Source organism: Piliocolobus tephrosceles, chromosome 18 (genome assembly GCF_002776525.5).
Source record: "Piliocolobus tephrosceles isolate RC106 chromosome 18, ASM277652v3, whole genome shotgun sequence".
NCBI lineage: Eukaryota > Metazoa > Chordata > Mammalia > Primates > Cercopithecidae > Piliocolobus > Piliocolobus tephrosceles.
Window position 1 is genome coordinate 21,922,604 of NC_045451.1, and position 20,498 is coordinate 21,943,101.

The 20,498-nt window shown below is 42.6% G+C and overlaps 1 protein-coding gene across 1 annotated transcript in view; it reads left to right on the forward strand.

Moving 5' to 3' along the window:
- Positions 1-10,876, forward strand: part of ATP8B1 (ATPase phospholipid transporting 8B1) — an 81,861-nt gene extending 70,985 nt beyond the window's left edge. Inside the window, exons 22-27 of the mRNA XM_023218299.2 lie at positions 1,283-1,506; positions 2,629-2,712; positions 3,986-4,231; positions 4,541-4,679; positions 8,867-8,997; positions 10,652-10,876. Coding sequence (XP_023074067.1) covers positions 1,283-1,506; positions 2,629-2,712; positions 3,986-4,231; positions 4,541-4,679; positions 8,867-8,997; positions 10,652-10,876 — 1,049 coding nt within the window. The remainder of the gene's footprint in view (positions 1-1,282; positions 1,507-2,628; positions 2,713-3,985; positions 4,232-4,540; positions 4,680-8,866; positions 8,998-10,651) is intronic.
- The last annotated feature ends 9,622 nt before the right edge of the window (positions 10,877-20,498 follow it).

The following is a 20,498-nucleotide window of genomic DNA, read 5'->3' on the forward strand; positions in this document are numbered from 1 at the left end:
AGAAATCTTCAGGAAGAAATATATCTATTTCGGCCAGGCACAGTGGTTCATGCATGTAATACCCCAGCATTTTGGGAGACCAAGGTGGGTGGATCACCTGAGTTCAGGAGTTCAAGACCTGCCTGGACAACATGGTGAAACCCTGTCTCTACAAAAATTAGCTGGGTGTGGTGGCGCACACCTGTAATCCCAGCTACTCGGGAGGCTGAGGCACGAGTATTGCTTGAACCCAGGAGGCAGAGGTTGCAGCGAGGCGAGACTGTGCCATCGCACTGCAGCCTGGGTGACAGAGCAAGATTTCATCTCAAAAAAAAAAAAAAAAGAAGAGAGAGAGAGAAAGAAATATAACTATTTCTTACCTCAAGAATTTAGACCTTAAAATTCTAGACACAAAATAACTGACTTCTAATTCCAGAATATCAAGAGACAGACTGGCTCAACTTGGGTTTTTTGTCAGTCAGGGTTTAGCATGGGAAACAGACCCCAGTTGGTATTTAAGCAAGAAATGATTAAGACAGGGGACTAGGTACTTTCAAAAGCTCTGGATGGTCTACAGAAGCAGGTTCTAGGCTGGGTCACTGACCAGAAGAGCTTCTACCCTTCTGGTAAGTGATAAGAGGTTCCTCTAAAGAGCTTCTAATTAAGAAGCCTGTCAACATTCAGGTAGCTGGAAAGTAGATATGAGCTCTGCTGCAGAAATGCCAAAAGAGGAAGGGATGCTGGGCTCTGATTCACTTCCGCTTCCAAGTCATAAGTGGATCTAAACAGTGGAACCTAATCAGAAAAGAGCCTAGCTGCAAGGGAGTCTGGGAAATGTAGGGTTTTTATTTCCTTTCCCATCTCTCTAATTAGAACAAGGGTGGAATCAAGTTGGGGGAGCTGATTTGTAGTATCTACCACAAATTATGTATCTGCCCATGGCAACAGAACTGTTGCCAAAGAGGCAAGGACACAGTGTACACATGGGTGCCTGGGGCTCACCCCGTGGGTGGAAGGGATGGCTGTGATCTGGGCAGATAATCCAAATGGAATTCACCACCCACATGAGATCCTTTCCCAAATGTTTATGGAGGCCCTACTATGTGCTCTGTTTAGCAACTTGTAACTGACTTTGAGTTGAGTTCAGGAGCTGGGGGCGAGGGATGGTGAGCAAGAGCTTCTGTATTATTGTTCCATCAATGTCTGTCTTTGTTTTTGGTTTGCTATGGAACCTTTTTATCATCTGATGTTTTGTCTCACAGTCGGCTTATGATTCACAGTGTTTTCTCCCTCTGCCCTATAGCTGCCCACATTGGCGTTGGAATAAGTGGACAAGAAGGAATGCAAGCTGTCATGTCGAGTGACTATTCCTTTGCTCAGTTCCGCTATCTGCAGAGGCTACTGCTGGTGCACGGCCGGTGGTCTTACATAAGGATGTGCAAGTTCCTACGATACTTCTTTTACAAAAACTTTGCCTTTACTTTGGTTCATTTCTGGTACTCCTTCTTCAATGGCTACTCTGCACAGGTAATGTAATGTTGTTGTTATTATTGTCATTTACTAAGTAGAGCTCTTAAATGAATAAAATTCTAGTTCTGAAAAACCAAATTGTTTCTTCTGTATTTGTAGTTTTGGGGCTGTGTCTCCTTACAGTTGGGGCATAATTAAGAATGATCATGACTTCTCTAAATGTTTCTGGTGCTGTAAAAACATTTTGCCTTAGAAAGGAAGGGTTTGGCCGGGCACAGTGGCTCATGCCTATAATCCCAGCACTTTGGGAGGCTGTGGCAGGTGGATCACCTGAGGTCAGGAGTTCAAGATCAGTCTGGCCAACATGGTGAAACCTGGTCTCTACCAAAAATACAAAAATTAGCCAGGTGTGGTGGCAGGCACCTGTAATCCCAGCTACTTGGGAGGCTGAGGCAGGAGAATCACTTGAACCCGGGAGGCAGAGGTTGCGGGTGAGCCAAGATTATGCCAGTGCACTCCAGCCTGGGCAAGACTTTGTCTTTAAAAAAAAAAAAAAAAGGGGTATTTGCTTGTATGCTTTTGTCTTTATCTTTGGTTATTTTTTCATGTTACCTTGCCATTAATAGTACTGATAACGGGGCTGGGTGCAGTGGCTCATGCTTATAATCCCAGCACTTTGGAAGGCCGAGGTGGGCGGATCACCTGAGGTCAAGAGTTGGAGACCAACCTGGCCAACGTGGTGAAACCCCATCTCAACAAAATATACAAAAATTAGCCAGACATGGTGGCGTGTGTCTGTAATCCCACCTACTTGGGAGGCTGAGGCAGAAGAATTGCTTGAACCTGGGAAGCAGAGGTTACAGTGGGCCAAGATCATGCCACTGTACTCCAGCCTGGGCGGCAGAGTGAGACCTGTCTCAGAAAAAAAAAAAAAAAAAAGAATAGTGATAACAGGCCAGGCACATAGACTTTTGCCTATAATCCCAACACTTTGGGAGGCTGAGAAGGGGAAATCGCTTAAGGCTGGGAGTTCGAGGCCAGCCTAGGCAACATAGCAAGACCCCATCTCTATTAAAACAAACAAACAAAATGTTAAATAAAGGAAGCAGAGGAGTATGTGCTAACTAGGCTGGCATGTGTCTTTGTTGGTGACGTGGAGCCTCTGTCCTCCCCTCACAGACTGCATACGAGGACTGGTTCATCACTCTCTACAACGTGCTATACTCCAGCCTGCCCGTGCTCCTCATGGGACTGCTTGACCAGGTAGGAGCCTCGCACGAGCAGGGAGACTTCAGGACAGATGAGCACGCGTTAGAGAAGTCCCAAGCAAATGTTTCAATGCATTCTTCTGGTTTACTTCTTTCTGATCAAACCCTATTATAATTCTGTTGTCACGGCTGTGCTTCTTGTTTTGTAGTAAGGAAAGAGGATTTCTCTGTAGTCCCTGCTACTCGGGAGGCTGATGCAGGAGTATGATTTGAGCCCGGGTGTTCAAGTCTAGCCCGGGCAACAAAGTGAGACCCCATCTCTAAGACAAAAAAAAAAAACAGAAACAGAGAGAGAAAAGAGGATTTCTGTGACTGGGGTTAAATTCATTGGCACATGTATTTGTGATGTTCCTTTTAGACAGTAAGACCTTACTATGAAGACACCTGAAGGCATGGTGGATCATACCTGTAATCCCAGCACTTTAGGAGGCTGAGGCAGGCAAATTGCTTGAGGTCAGGAGTTTGAGACCAGTCCTGGCAACATAAGGAGACTCCATCTCTACAGAAAAACTTAAAAACTAGTAGGCATGGTAGTGCATACCTGTGAAGTCCCAGCTACTTGGGAGGATGAGGTGGGAGGATCACTTGAGCCTCGAAGGTTGAAGCTGCAGTGAGTTATGTTTGTGCCACTGTGCTCCAGGCTGGGCAACAAACTATCTCAAAAAAAAAAAAAAAAAAGAAAAGAAAAGAAAAAAAAGCACCTGAGAGTCCAATATGTCTCTACAATAATAATTTACTCATTTTAAAGTAAGTTTAAATCCTTTCCAAAATTTATGTAGCCAGTGTATATTTTTATCTAATACCAATTCTTAAAAAGAAGCACTATAAAGACTAAAAAATAATAATTTACAATTAACTCATCAACTTGCATGAGAAAATTTTTTCCCAAAGGATTTGCAACAATATATATTCAGTCAGGAGGTAAAAATAGCCTCAGGAGGTAAAAATTCACTCAGGAGGTAAAAATACCTCACTCAGAAGGTAAAAAGTAGCAAATATTACTAATTTGTTTTCTTTCCATAAGTAGCAAAGTAATAAACTTATACCTAGCCCATCTCTAAATTAACTATTAAGTAATGGTGGTCTAAACAATGAGGTGGAGCTCTGCACACCACAAATATTGCAGGATTGATCGATTATCTTGTTCAGTTTGTGCCTTCCTAAAATGTAACAGCAGGCTGCAACTTTTTGTGAGATATTAATTATAACGTATCTCTGACTGCTTTGACCTGATGAATAAAATACCATCATTTTGTTTTCTCCTTAAGGATGTGAGTGACAAACTGAGCCTCCGATTCCCTGGGTTATACATAGTGGGACAAAGAGACTTACTATTCAACTATAAGAGATTCTTCGTAAGCTTGTTGCATGGGGTCCTAACATCGATGATCCTCTTCTTCATACCTCTTGGAGCTTATCTGCAAACCGTAGGGCAGGATGGAGAGGCACCTTCTGACTACCAGTCTTTTGCTGTCACCATTGCCTCTGCTCTTGTAATAACAGTCAATTTCCAGGTACGTGGCTTGCATTGGCCGTATTCAGTGTCTATTGGTACCTACCTATATTTCTGTATATAGGGTGGCGTGCACATCCAACTGACTCCCACTGCACCTGTGCCACTTACAAAATATAAATGCTATTTTCATCTCTTATACCAAGCACATTTTCTATTTCTTGCCTGAGTCAAGGATGGTTTAGTTTCTGGTCCAGTATTCAAGCCACATCATGCCTAACGTGCTGAATTCTGTTTTCAGGATTGTTAGATCCTTTATTTCTTGCTAACTCCCCAAAATGAGTGCTGTTTTTCTCTGGTTTCCCAACAGATTGGCTTGGATACTTCTTATTGGACTTTTGTGAATGCTTTTTCAATTTTTGGAAGCATTGCACTTTATTTTGGCATCATGTTTGACATTCATAGTGCTGGAATACATGTTCTCTTTCCATCTACATTTCAATTTACAGGTTGGTATTTTCCAAATTCCAAAAATAAATGTACAGACAAATGTCAGTAGTTTAGATTTTGACGTAACTTCTGGTAAGTAATAAAATATACAAGGTGGAATGGCCAGGAGCAGTGGCTCACACCTATAATCCCAGCACTTTGGGAGGCCGAGTCAGGTGGATTGCTTGAGCCCAGCAGTTCAAGACCAGCCTGGACAACATGGCAAAACCCTATCTCTACAAAAAATACAAAAAAATTAGCCATGCATGGTGGCACATGCCTGTAGTTCTAGCTACTGGAGAGGCTGAAATGGGAGGATTGCTTGACCTGGACATTGTGGCTACAGTGAGTCGTGATCGCACTGCTGTACTCCAGCCCAGCTGACAGAGCGGGACCCTGTCTCAAAAAGAAAAAAATAAAGCAACACAAAACAAATATATACAAAGTATAAAGTATTGCTAGTGAAAATTAATGCTCTGTCTGGAAATTAGTGGTGATGGTGGGTTGAAAGTGCGTAACATGATGGGAGGAAAACAAATTAAAATAGCTTTACAATAGCGCTGTACATCTGTTGAATTAGATAACTTAAGACTTAAAAGGCTAAATAAAAGCCTATTCTTTCTTTCCCATAAAACCTAATATTGGGGTGAGATGTGGTGGCTCATGCCTGTAATCCCAGCACTTTGGGAAGCCAACACAGGAGGATCTCTTGAATCCAGGAGTTCAAGACAAGCCTAAGCAACATAGGGAGAACTCGTCTCTACCCAAAAAAAAAAAATTGAAAAAATTGAAAAAAAAGTAATGGGCATGGTGGTACACACTACACACTGGTGATTCCAGCTCCTCAGGAGGCTGAGGTGGGAAGGATTGCTTGAGCCTGGGAGATCGAGGCTACAGTGAGCCATGATTATGCCACCCCAGCCTGGGTGACAGAGTGAGACCCTTTCTTAAAAGAAAAATCCCCAAAACCTAGTATTGGTAGGTTTTTGGAAAAGTGAGTATACAAGTATTGCTGGTAACACTGCAATATATTTTAAGTTTTCCAAACATCTGAAAATGCATAAAGGATTATAAAACTTTTTACACATTTTGGCCAGGTATTTCTACTTGGGGAAAGTATCCTAAGATAATAAAACACACGAAGTTTTGGCAAAGCTAATTTGTACAGATGGCTCCACCATAACATTTCTTAATTGTAAACAAGAGGAAAAAATGGAAATAACCCAAGACCTAAGAATATTATTAAATTAGCTAATCATACCATGAAATACCAATATGATGAAATTCTAGAATTCAAAAGTGGTCAACATTATTAGAAACACGTGCGCAGGCCAGGCACAGTGGCTCACCTCTATAATCCCAGCAGTTTGGGAGGCTGAGACAGGAAGATCACTTGAGACTAGGTGTTCAAGACCAGCCTGGGCAACATAGCGAGACCCTGTCTCTTAAAAAAATAATAATAAAGTAATAAAAAAGACACAAGAAATATGTGTGCAGAGCAATAAGTAAATTGATAGAAAACAAAATAGTTATGTGACCAATGATTATAATTGCATAAAATATACGACAAAATGACAAATGTTAGAATGAATTTGAAGTGATAAAAATGTCATAAATATTATAAATATAAAATGTTAATAAAAATTAATTATGAACTGGAATTCTTGAGCTTCTTACTTTGAATAGAGAGCTTGGACTCACAATGAAAAACAGTCCCCATAAACTAGTTTCCCTGGCCGGGTGCGATGGCTCATGCCTGTAAACCCAGCACTTTGGGAGGCTAAGGTGGGCAGATCACGAGGTCAGGAGATCGAGACCATCCTGGCTAATATGGTGAAACCCCATCTCTACTAAAAAATAGAAAAAATTAGCCAGGTGTGGTGGCGGGCACCTATAGTCCCAGCTACTCGGGAGGCTGAGGTAGGAGAATGACGTGAACCTGGAAGGCGGAGCTTGCAGTGAGCCGAGACCGTGGCACTGCACTCCAGCCTGGGCGACAGAGTGAGACTCAGTCTCAAAAAAAACAAAAAACCAACTAGTTTCCCTGTAAAAGATTCAGATTTTTATGACCAGTTGCTGGGTTGTAAAAGTCCGTTGCTATGGTAACCCTTTCCTTCTTGGGATTCAGCTCAGCTTTTTGTGATTTTCTTTACTAACTCTGTGTTTTAAAATATTAGTAACCCAGTTACTTAGCATATTCCCATAGGGAGTTTTTTAATCCCATACACACTTAGCAGGGTAAAAACCACATTTAAAATAAATAAAGACCATTGTTTTTACAAACTGAGAGTGTAAGTACAGAAAACATGATGAGAAACATGGCTCTAGAAGATGGTCATTTGATTTTGAAAATTGGGTCATGTCTGTGATTATGTGATTGTATTATTGAATTGAATTATTACTTCATCTGACATAAAAATTCAGAAAACAAATTGCAATGGAAAAGCACGGCTCCAGTCAGGCAGAAGGAGGTTTTAATTCAGGCATTGCCATGGTTGGTTTTGTTAGCTTGGGCAAACTTTTTAACTTCTCCATAACGCAATTTATTTATGTGACACAGGGATAATACCCATCTCTCAGAACTGATTAAATGACATGATCTGTATAAAACACCAGGTACTGGCAGTACTAGCATTTTTTTTTTTTTTTTTTTTTTTTTTTGAGATGGAGTCTCACTCTGTCACCCAGGCTGGAGTACAGTGGCACAATCTTGGCTCACTACAACCTCCACCTCCTGGGTTCAAGCCTCCAGAGTAGCTGGGACTACAGGCACTTGCCATCATCCCCAGCTAATTTTTGTATTTTTGTAGAGACAGGGTTTCACCATGTTGACCAGGCTGGTCTTGACAGGTGATCTGCCCACCTCGGCCTCCCAAAGTGATGGGATTACAGGCGTGAGCTACCACGCCCAGCCTAGTAGTGCTATAGCTTTTATTATTTGGAGTTTCAAACCAGAACTAAAATTGAAAAGTGCTTTTTTTTTTTTTTTTTTTGAGATGGATTCTCACTCTGTTGCCCAGACTGGAGTGCAGTGGCACGATCTTGGCTCACTGCAATCTCCACCTCCCAGGTTCAAGTGATTCTCATGCCTCAGCCTCCGAATAGCTGGGATTACAGGCATGCATCACCGTGCCCGGCTAATTTTGTATTTTTAGTAGAGACAGGGTTTCACCGTGTTAGCCAGGCTGGTCTCGAACTCCCCACCTCAGGTGATCCACCCACCTCGGCCTCCCAAAGTACTGGGATTACAGGTGTGAGCCACCACACCCGGCTGAAAAGTGCTTTTTTAAATCCTTACATTCAGAAGGCCAGGTGCCGTGGCTTGTGCCTGTAATCCCAGCACTTTGGGAGGCCAATGTGGGCGAATCACTTGAGTTCGGGAGTTTGAGACCAGCCTGGGCAACATGGTGAAACCCCATCTCCACAAAAAATACAAAACTTAGCCAAGCATGGTGGTGCACACCTACAGTCCCAGCTATTTAGGACACTGAGGTAGGAGGTCACTTGAGCCCAGCAAGTTGAGGCTGCAGTGAGCCATGATAACACCACTGTACTCCAGCCTGGGTAACAGAGTGAGACCCTATCTCAGAAAAAAAGTCAGAAGTCTTGATCACCTAACTTTGCATTTTTAATCAATGCAATGTCAACATATGTGTTTTTTTTCCTTATTTGCTCACTTATGTACATTTGCCTTGTTTCAAATAATTTACCTTCCCAATTTTGCTTTGCTTAGTCTGATTTTAAAATGTCTTTTCTTTGAGTCATAATGGATATTTTGGGGAGTCCAATCCAGTGGTAAAACTTTACCATAAATGATCTATTTATAGATTATGAAATATTAACTATGTTTTTTTTTTTTTTTGAGACAGAGTTTTGCTTTTGCTTTGTCACCCAGGCTGGAGTGCAGTGGCATGATCTCGGCTCACTGCAACCTCTGCCTTCCAGGTTCAAGCAATTCTCCTGCCTCCTGAGTAGCTGGGACTACAGGTGCATGCCACCACACCCAGCTGATTTTTTGTATTTTAGTAGAGACGGGGTTTCACCATGTTGCCCAGGCGGGTCTCGAACTCCTGAGCTCTGGCAATCCACCCACCTTGGCCTCCCAAAGTGCTAGGATTACAGGCATGAGCCACCGCACCTCGTGAAATATTAACTATGTTCTTAGGAAAAAAGGACCACAGTGATTCATTTGCCATGTTCTTTACAGGCACAGCTTCAAACGCTCTGAGACAGCCATACATTTGGTTAACTATAATCCTGACTGTTGCCGTGTGCTTACTGCCCGTCGTTGCCATCCGATTCCTGTCAATGACCATTTGGCCATCAGAAAGTGATAAGGTATATCGAATACAGTCCTCTCCCAAATCTGTCCCTCACAGAAACCAAAACGTTTCCCAACAGCACCTTTCCTGCAAAATTCTAAGCTCATGGGAAGTTTTCTGAGAATGATTTTTCATGATTGCTTCTCTTTCTTTAACTCTATCTCACAAATAAGTCTTTTGGAATTGGGAATTTAGTGTGCTTTCTTTTTAATACAAAGATTACCAAACATAAACAAAAAAGGGAGAAGAGAATCATGAGCCCCGTATATCTATCCCCTCAGTTTAACAATTACCGTGTTAACATTTTGTCATACAAATCAGATTGGGTTTTTTTTTCTTTATTTAAAGAAAAATGTCACCTTCTGTAGCAGGATCCTTTGAGCTGCAAGGAACCGAAATATGTGACTCAAAGTATCTCTACAGTAGTGCGTCGTCATTAATCATTAGCAGACTTCAGGCCCAGTTGATTGAACAACTTAATGTCAAAAAAGGATTGGGCAGGTTCTTGCCATCTCTCCTCCAGAAACCTTCATTATTAGCTTCATATGGATGCTGGAAGATGGCCAGAGCAGTTCTGAGCATCACATCCTGACATATCAGTGTCGGGGGGGATATAAGATACTATTCTGTAGCTCCTTAGGGGCCATGGAACTTCTCACCCAAGGGCCCCAGTACAGTGCCTTCAGGTCTCATGTGCCAAAATTAGGTCACTTGCCCATTCTGGACTAGTTTAGCAAGGGAAATCAACCTGCCCACCGCCCATGAGAAATGTAGCTGTGGGGGGTTCGGGGGGGTGATCTGAATACAATCCATTTCCATTAGAAAGAAGGAGAGAGCAGAGGCTAGTGAGGCAACCTTCAGTATCCCTCGGGTCTCCCTTTTGCAGTACCAACAGTACACTGTAACAACCCGGAAAGAGGCCCTGCTGAGTTTTCTCTTTGACTGTACCCATCTGGTCTGAACTAGAAAAGGGCACTAGCTTCTGGGGAGTGGGAATCTTGGCTTTGCATTTTCTAGCTGTGTGACCTTGGAAAAGTTAGATAACCTTCCCTCAGCTTCTATATATATCTCCAGGTAGGTAGGTAGGTAGGTAGATCGATCGATCAATCTATGTATAACTATAGAGGGATATAGATCTATATCATCATATCTATATGTCAATATATCTCTCTATAGATAAATAGATATAGCCAAGCATTGTGACTCATGCCTGTAATCCCAGAACTTTTGGAGGCCGAGGCAGACAGATCACCTGAGGTCAGGAGTTCAGGAGGACAGGACCAGCTTGGCCAACATGGTGAAAATACATACTAAATATACAACATAATAAAAATACAAAAATTAGACAGGTGTGGCAGCACATGTAACCCCAGCTACTCAGGAGGCTGAGGCAGGAGGATTGCTTGAACCTGGGAGGCAGAGGTTGCAGTGAGCCAAGATCGCACCATTGCACTGCAGCCTGGGTGACAGAGCAAGACTCCATCTCAAAAAAAAAAAAAAAAAAAGGATAGACACACACACACACACACACACAGACACAGACACACACACACACACAATAAAGTGGGGACAGAGCTGCCTGCATCAAAATGGGGCAGGTGTCTGGCCAGGCCTCCTCCCTGGCTTGGACCTTATCTTCATCCACCGCCCCCCATCTCTCCCTCTTGCAGATCCAGAAGCATCGCAAGCGGTTGAAGGCGGAGGAGCAGTGGCAGCGGCGGCAGCAGGTGTTCCGCCGGGGCGTGTCATCGCGGCGCTCGGCCTACGCCTTCTCGCACCAGCGGGGCTACGCGGACCTCATCTCCTCTGGGCGCAGCATCCGCAAGAAGCGCTCGCCGCTTGATGCCATCGTGGCCGATGGCACCGCGGAGTACAGGCGCACCGGGGACAGCTGATCCCTCACCCCCAGGCCGGGACGCGGCCACAGAGCACGTCTATTTTTTTATGAAAGATTCTCAGGACTTCGTGTGTGTGTGTGAATTGCATTCGTCACAAAGATATTGAAGACAATAAATAACCTTTATAACAAACTCCTTGGGTTGGATTATTAAACAATAGCAGAGCCAAGAAATAGGACTTTTAAAAGTCCTATTATTCGGCTAGGCGTGGTGGCTCATTTCTGTAATCCCAGCACTTTGGGAGGCTGAGGAGGGGAGATTACCTGAGGCCCGGAGTTCGAGACCAGTCCAGCCAACATGGTGAAACCGTGTCTCTACCATAAATTAAAAAATGAGCCGGGCTTGGTGGCGGGCACCTGTAATCCCAACTGTCTGACAGGCTGAAGCAGGAGAATCGCTTGAACCTGGGAGATGGAGGTTACAGTGAGCCAAGACCGTGCCACTGCACTCCAGCCTGGGTGACAGAGCAAGACTATGTCTTAAGAAAAATTTAAAAATAGGCTAGGCACGGTGGCTCATGCCTGTCATCCTAGCACTTTGGGAGGCCAAGGCGGGTAACTTGAGGTCAGGAGTTCCAGATCAGCCTGGCCAACACAGTGAAACCCCATCTCTACTAAAAATATGAAAATTAGCTGGAAATTGCTTGAACCGGGGAGGTGGAGGTTCCAGTGAGCCGAGATTTGGCACTGCACTCCAGCCTGGGCAACAGAGTGAGACTCCATCTCAAAAAAAATTTTTTTTAATAATAATAAAAGTCCTATTATTCAACTGGTTATGTACATTATGGTTGAAAGGGAACATTCTAATCCAGTCTCAATCCAGGGCAATAGAATTACAAAGCATGTTGTATTTCAGTTCAAATGGTATTGTATTATAAAATTAGTTACATTTTCCTTTCTGTGATCTTCAGCATAATTTACCAGAGGCTCCTTTTTAACCCCCATAGGCCACCTTAACATAATTTTAAATTTATAGTAGTAATGACAAATGACTATAAGTGTTCATCATCTGAAAGCTAAGTGGTTCAATCATTTTTTCAAAGTTGATAGTAGGTTGCATGGTTTCATGTTCTCATATTAGTTTAATAATTCTATTTAATCAAGGAAAATAACTTCAGATTCCATAAAGTTTCAGTTTATTTTTGGTTTACTACTGGGTGAGACAGCACATTACATACTTTTACTATCAAATATTATTTTAGCAGCTTCCCATAGTACCAAATGATTTGATTCCCTACTCTCATTTTTTAAAGCATCTAAATATTTCTGGGCTTAAAAAAGGGGGTTTTAGGCTGGGTGCGGTGGCTCAAGCCTGTAATCCCAGCACTTTGGGAGGCCGAGATGGGCGGATCACAAGGTCAGGAGATCGAGACCATCCTGGCTAACCCGGTGAAACCCCGTCTCTACTAAAAAATACAAAAAACTAGCCGGGCGAGGTGACGGGTGCCTATAGTCCCAGCTACTCAGGAGGCTGAGGCAGGAGAATGGCGTAAACCCGGGAGGCGGAGCTTGCAGTGAGCTGAGATCCGGCCACTGCACTCTAGCCCGGGCGACAGAGCGAGACTCCGTCTCAAACAAAACAAAAAAAAAAAAGGGGGGGGGGGGGGGGGGGGTTAAAAACTGAGGATATCAGTAATAAATTGCAGAATATTTTGGAAAGCTTTCTTTTGGAAAGCAAACTTTTGTGCCTGCCTATATGTAAAGTATTTTATAAGGGACTTGAACAGAGACTTCACTTTTTCACTTGTCTTATGTCTTGAGAGAAAAGGCTATTGGCAGCCACATTCCTAAGACTGGGGAATTGTGTGTCCTTTTAAATTTGAAGATAACTTTAGGTAATTATGGGAACTCCTCAAAGAGGTAAAAGTAATTTTTTTCCAGACATTTTTCTCATTCTGTGTCTTTCACACACTAGTTTCCATAGTTCAATAATTCTGTTCTTTACCATTGGGCTGTGAATGTTCACAATATCAGTCCTGTTGAATTCCTATGAGGTAATCACAATGTGTAAATAGTTCATTTTCTAGGTTTGATAAAAGAATGTATGGCTTTTTATTCTGTGGAAGTAAAATGCTGAACGTTTACAACTTTTCCTTAACTTGTAAATAAAAAATTGTAAGTTTTTTTTTTTTTTACAGAAAAGTTAGCTTGTGTAATTCTGTTAGTTTCAGATTTCTCTCCTGTTTTCGCAAATTGTGGGAAAGATTGACAATGCAAATGTGTCAAAGACATACTGTTGGGTGCAATATTAACAATTTTAAAATGCAAATTTCTTTGGATAAATTATTTCTATATTCTGTAAATCTGAGATTTAATGTATATTTTGTTTAAAAAAATGATTTAGTAAAATCTTTGAAAAGTATAATCTTCTAAAGTATTTAAATTGGCTTTTGTTGTTGTTGTTAGTTTTAAGAATAGGGTATGTGACAGAAGAATCTAGTCCCACAAGGTTTCTAGAGGAATGCAGGGGTCCTTTAGTGGTGAAAAAATCAGGGACAGGGAAACTAAGTGTTAGGGAAGAAGTGATGGAGAAAAGGTGATCAGGACCGGGCACTGTGGCTCATGCCTGTAATCTCAGTACTTTGGAAGGCTGAGGCAGGAGAATCACTTGAGGCCAGGAGTTTGAGACCAGCCTGGGCAACATAGCAAGACTCCGTCTTTAAAAAAAAAAAAACAAAAACTGGATGTAGTGGCATGTGCCTGTAGTCCCTGTTGCTTGGGAGGCTGAGGTGGGAGGATAACTTGAGCCCAGGAGTTTGAGGCTGCAGTGAGCTATGCTCATGCCACTGTACTGAAGCCTGGGTGACAGAGCAAGACTGTCTCTAAAAGAATTAAAAAGGTGGTCAGACTTTAGAGACAGAGGGGTAAAGATTTAGAGTTAGGGAGGTCAGCTGGGCATGGTGGCTCATGCCTGTAATCCCAGCACTTTAGGAGGCTGAAGTGGGTGGGTCACTTGAGGCCAGGAGTTCGAGACCAGTCTGGCCAACATGGCGAAACTCTGGCTCTACTAAAAATACAAAAACTTAGCTGGGTGAGGTGGCGCACATCTGTAGTCCCAGCTACTCTGGTGGCTGAGGCAGGAGAATCGCTGGAACCCAGGAAGCGGAGGTTGCAGTGAGCCATGATTATGCCGCTGTTCTCTAGCCTGGACAATGGAGTAAGACTCTCTCAAAAAAAAAAAAAAAAAAAAAAAAAGGAAGATTAACTCTGGGTTTTTCCAATTGACTTCAACTCTTTAGCCAGAATGAAAGGAAAGGTAACCCTCAACCAAAAGTAAGGGCTGGGGCTGGGCATGGTGGCTCACGCATGTAATCCCAGCACTTTGGAAGGCCAAGGTGGGTAGGTCACCTGAGGTTAGGAATTTGAGACCAGCACGGCCAACATGGCGAAACTCCATCTCTTCTAAGAATTAAAAAATCAGCCGGGCATGGTGGTGCATGCCTGTAATCCCAGCTACTTGGGAAGCTGAGGCAGAAGAATCGCTTGAACCCGGGAGATGAAGGTTGCAGTGGGCTGAGATTGTGACACTGCACTCTAGCCTGGATGACAGAGAGAGACTCTATCTCAAAAAACAAAACAAAAAAAGTAAGGGCTGGGAAGTGAGCAGATAGTCCTAGAAATACATGATGAATCGTTGGCAGAAAAATGAGCAAAGAGGAGTGAGTGAGGAAGTAGATGGGAGACCTGGGGTTTGAGGCTGCGGGAGTCTGACCAGGCTGTGGGACAGACAGCTCTTGGATGCAAGGGAAGCCGTGACCCCACTAAGAAGGTTCTCTCTGTGTCAGAGATGGGAGACTCTTTGGGAGGCATAATTAGCAGCAGGTGATAGAAAAATAACAGTCTTGGGGTGCTTGGGGTTGGAGGAGATGGGCAAATTACTAGCCTCTGCAATATAAATGGCAGGAAAATCAAGCAAACCTGGGAGATCATCCCTAAAAAAATAAAGGTCACTCTTTCCTGCAATATACTACTGTATTTAAGTTGTTTGAGGGATAAATGTTTTCAATCAAAGAGCACCACCTAAAGGTTCTTACTCGTGTTCAGCACCAGAAACTGCTCAGTAACGACATCTGATGGGAATAAAATGATTCTTGAGAGACTTAAATGTGCTAGCAAAATGTACCCTAAAGGAATCGAAATATATTTTAACAATTGCTGCCTTCATGTGATGTGAATGAAACTTAGGAAAACCGTCAGCTCCTAAGAGTCCTGCTAGAAAGTTAGGGCTGCACTGCAACTTCTGGGGCATTTATAAAAATGAAAAGGCCTGTCAAAACACTGAAAACAATACAATGTAGATCTCAGGACAAAGTGGAGGTTGGGGCCCTTAAATATAACCACTGTAATGTAATCATTTTCTTTCTCCTAAAAAATACAGTAAAGGTTGGGCGCGGTAGTTCACGCCTGTAATCCCAGCACTTTGGGAGGCCCGGGCGGGCGGATCACCTGAGGCCAGGAGTTCGAGACCAGCCTGACCAACATGGAGAAACCCCGTCTCTACCAAAAATAAAAATTAGCAGGGCATGGTGGCACACACCTGTAATCCCAGCTACTCGGGAGGCTGAGGCAGGAGAATTGCTTGAACCCGGGAGGCGGAGGTTAAAGTGAGTCGAGATAGCGCCATTGTACTCCAGGCTGGGCGACAAGAGTGACACTCCATCTCAGAGAAAAAAAACAAACAAAAAGAAACAGGGAAAACAATTTTCTCGATTAGATATTTCTCCAAAGAAGAGAGATAGCCGGGTGGTGGATGGCTCACGCCTGTAATCCCAACACTTTGGGAGGCCAAGGCGGATCATGTGAGGTCCAGAGTTTGAGACCAGCCTGACCAATATGATGTAACCCCATCTCTACTAAAAATACAAAACTTAGCCGGGAATGGTGGCATGTGCCTGTAATCCCAGCTACTCGGGAGGCTGAGACAGGAGAATTGCTTGAACCTGGGAGGTGGAGGCTGCAGTGAGCCGAGATCATGCCACTGCACTCCAGCCTAGAAAACAAGAGAGAAACTCCATCTCAAAAAAAAAAAAAAGAAAAAGAGATATAAATGGTCAATAAACATATGAAAATATGCTCAACATCATTAGTCATCAGGGAAAGTCATCAAAATTGAGGCTGGCTCATGCCTGTAATCCCAGCACTATGGGAGGCTGAGGTAGGCGGATCACCTGAGGCCAGGAGTTGGAGACCAGCCTGGTCAACATAGTGAAACCCCGTCTCTACTAAAAATACAAAAATGAGCCAGGGGTGGTGGCATGTACCTGTAATCCCAGCTACCTGGGAGGCTGAGGCAGGAGAATCATTTGAACCCAGGAGGCAGAGGTTGTGGTGAGCCGAGATCGCATCACCGCACTCCAGCCTGGGTGACAAAGTAAGACTCTGTGTCAAAGAGAAAAAAAAAAGAAAAAAAACACATCACACTAGAAGGGGTTGATTCTCCCTGCAATAACTTAAAAATGGCATATATTCCTCATAAAAATGCCAACAGTTTCCTATAACAGACAGGCTGATTCAAAAGTTCATATGGAAAAATTAATGTCAGAAAACTGTAAGCAATGAGGTGAGACTACTCCTACCAGATATTACGCCATATTGTAATTTGAAAAACAGTTTCAGTGGTATGGTTCTGATGCATGATGACACAGACATTCCACGGAACAGAATAGAAAATCCAGAAATAGACACAAACACGTGAACATTTACTATATAAAGTGGCATCAAAGGTGGGTGGGGGAAAGATGGACTTTTAAACAGACGGTGTTGAGACAAGAGGGAAACAAATTAGATATCGTGCACTGTAGTAGAATAGACTCCAAATAATAAAGAGATTTAAATGTAAAACAAAAAAAAAACTCATAAAAGTACTTGAAGAAAATCACGAGGAAATTCAAATACTGGAGTGGGGAAAGACTTTCTAATTAAGACTAAAAATCTAAAGCCTCAAAGGAAAGGCTAATAATTTCAAATACGTAAATATTTTTAAAACCTCCATTATGGCAAAAAAAAAAGAAAAAAGAAAAAAGGTATAAGCCAAGACAAACGGCAAAATGAAGAAAAAGTGTGCAAGTCTTAGTTCAGGCTGCTATGACAAATACCACAAACTGCATGGTTTATATAAGCAACAGAAATTTTTTCTCACAGTTCTAACAGAAGCTAGAAGTCTTAGGTCAAGGGATTGACAGATTTGGTGCCTGCTGAGGAAATGCTTTCTGGTTCGCAAATAGTGCCTTCTGACTCTGTCTTTACATGGTGGAAGGGGCCAACAAGTTCCTTCAGGACTATTTTATAAAGACATAATCCCTCCTGATTTAATCACCTCTGAACGTCTCCACCTCCTAATATCACCTTGGAGGTTAGGATTTCAGCATATGAATTTTAAGGGGGCACAAACCTTCAGACCATAGCAGCCAAGGTTGTGAAAAAGAAAAAGTCAGAGAAAAAGAAATACAAATGGAGCGGGGTATGGTGGCTCATCCCTGTAATCCCAGCACTTTGGGAGGCCAAGGTGGGCGTATTACTTGAGGCCAGGAGTTTGAGACCAGCCAGGCCAACATGGTGAAAACCCGTCTCCATTAAAAATACAAAAATTAACTGGGTGTGCAACTGTAGTCCCAGCTACTAGGGAGGCTGAGGCAGGAGAATCATTTGAACCTGAGAGGTGGAGGTTGCAGTGAGTTGAGATTGCACCACTGCACTCCAGCCTGGGTAATACAGCCAGACTCTGTCTGAAAAAAAAGAAATACAAATGGCTTACGATGTTTAAACTTACCTGAAATAAAGCAGTGCAAATCAAAATGATTTTGACAAGCCATCTTCACCTATTAATTTGGCAAAAACAAGAAAGTTTGGTAATGCACTGTTAAGGCTGTGGCAAAACAAGCCTTCTAATTTATTACTGAAAAATATATAAATTGAAACTCTAGGAAAGGCAATTTAGCCATAACCATTAATTTTTTTTTTTTTTTTTTTTTTTTTTTTGAGACAGAGTTTAGCTCTGTCACCTAGGCTGGAGTGCAGTGGCGCAATCTCAGCTCACTGCAACCTCCGCCTCCCAGGTTCAAGCTATTCTCCTGCCTCAGCCTCCCGAGTAGCTGGGACTACAGGCACGTGCCACCACTCCCAGCTAATTTTTTTGTATTTTTTTTTAGTAGAGATGGGGTTTCACCGTGTTAGCCAGGATGGTCTCGATCTCCTGACCTTGTGATCCGCCTGCCTCAGACTGCCAAAGTGTTGGGATTACAGGTGTGAGCCACCACGCTCGGACCTTGCCATTAAAATTTTAAGTGTATATTCCCTTTGACTTGTCAATCACACATCTCAAATTCATCTTGCAGATATATTTGCCCACAAGGGAAATGACATGTACAGTGACTGTATAATCAAAATATCGGCAAGCAGTAAGCTAGCAATCCATCAGTTTAACTACAGTTAAATGAAATAAGTTCCATCCCAATAAAAGGATACAATGAAACTATAATGGGAGCTAAGGGAGAAGAATAAAAGATCTCCATTCATTGTGGAGTGTGAAGAGTCTGGTACAGAACTGTGTATATGGTGACAACCTTTCATATACAAAAGAAAAAAGAGGAGGCAATTAAATTGATGTGTAGAGTCAATGCAATTCCAATTGAAATCCCATGAGATTTTTTTTTTTGGTAAAAATTGATAATTTGATTCTAAAATTCATCTGGAAATGCAAAGGACCTAAAATAGCCAAAATAACTCTGCAGAAGAAAAACAAAGTTGGAGGAAGAACACTATTTGATTTTGAAAGTTGTTACCAGCATGGGCTGAAAAACCACTTGTTAAGTACTATGCTGACTGCCTGGGGGACAGGATTGTTGGGACCTCAAGCCTCCGAGTCATGCGATTTACCCATGCCACAAAGCTGCACCTATACCCTTTAATCTATAATAAAAGTCAAAATTTTAAAAATAAAATAAATGTGAAATTAGGGCCAAAAAAGAGAAAACTGTTATAAAGCTACAGCAATCAAAACAGCATAGTATTGGCTTAAAGAGAGCAGATAGATCAATGGAACCTGATAGAGTCCATAAATAAATCCATACATCAATGGACAACTGATATTAAACAAGGTTACAAAAGTGATGAGGTGGAGAAAGGATGGCCTTCTCAATAAACGGTGCTGGGACATTTGATAGTCACATGCGAAAAAATGAACTTGGATCCCTACCTGGAACCATACTTTGTCCTCACAAAAGATCTGAACAGACTCTTCAACACAGAAGATATAGGTAAGGCAAAAAAGCACATGAGAAGATGCTCAACATCATTAGTCACTAGGGGAATACATTAGAAAACTTTTTGGGGTGATGGATTTGTTCCCTAACCCCAATTGTGGTGATGGTTTCACAGGTATACACATAAGTTAAAACATACCAAATTGCACATTTTAAATGTGTGCACTTCATCATATATTTTTTTTCCTTTTGAGATGGGGTCTCACTCTGTTGCCCAGGCTGGGGTACAGGGGCACCATCTTGGCTCACTGCAACCTCCAACTCCCGGGTTCAAGAGATTCTCCTGCCTCAGCCTCCTGAGTAGCTGGGATTACAGGCATGCGTCACCACGCCCAGCTAATTTTTGTATTTTCAGTAGAGACGGGGTTTTACCGTGTTGGCCAGGCTGGTCTTGAACTCCTGATCTCAGGTGATCCGCCTGCCTCAGCCTCCCAAAGTGCTGGTATTACAGGCATGAGCCACAGTGCTCAGGCTGTTCTATATTATTTATGCCTAAAACAAGACAAAACAAAACAAAACAAAAGCTGTTTTAAGGAAAGAAAGGAAGGAATAAAGGAGGTAGATTGAGAGGAATAGTCATACTTTCAACAAGAATCTCTAGATATAAGAGACTAGTAGGGCATGCACGGCAGCTCATGCCTGTAATCCCAGCACTTTGGGAAGGCTGAGACGGGTGGATCACGAGGTCAGGAGTTTGAGACCAGTCTGGCCAACATGGTGAAACTCTGCCTCTACTAAAAATACAAAAATGAGCCGGGTGTGGTGGCAGATGCCTGCAATCCCAGCTACTCGGGAGGCTGAGGCAGAGAATCGCTTGAACCCGGGAGGCGGAAGTTGCAGTGAGCTGAGATCATACCACTGTACTCCAGCCTGGGCAACAGAGTGAGACTCCGTCTCAAAAAAAAAAAAAAAAAAAAAGAGACTAGTGAAAGTTGTTATGAGGAGTGAGACTTTTAAATATTGAATTATCTTTTCATACTTTTAAAATTAAAAATACTGAACCATATGAACACATTTTCTATTTCAAAAATTAAACAATAAAAAATAGAAATGATTTTTAGGCCAGAAGGAGTAATTTGAGTTAATATTTTTCCTGCTTAAGTCACAAAGCCTCCCAAACTAAGACTCACCCAAGCCCACAAGCTTCTCCCTAGAGCAGCAACCGCAGCTCTTCACATTGTCCTCTGGGGTGACTGGCAGTGGCCAGAGATGGGGACTTCCTGTTGCTATAGACAGAGTGGTGTGTTTTGTTAGGTCATTTATATGCACACACATATTCTTTGCCCTCAGAAGAGTCTGGGTAACATCTTAAAGTCGTGTCAAAATAGTGGAAAGGACCAATGGAATTTGAAAGACTGT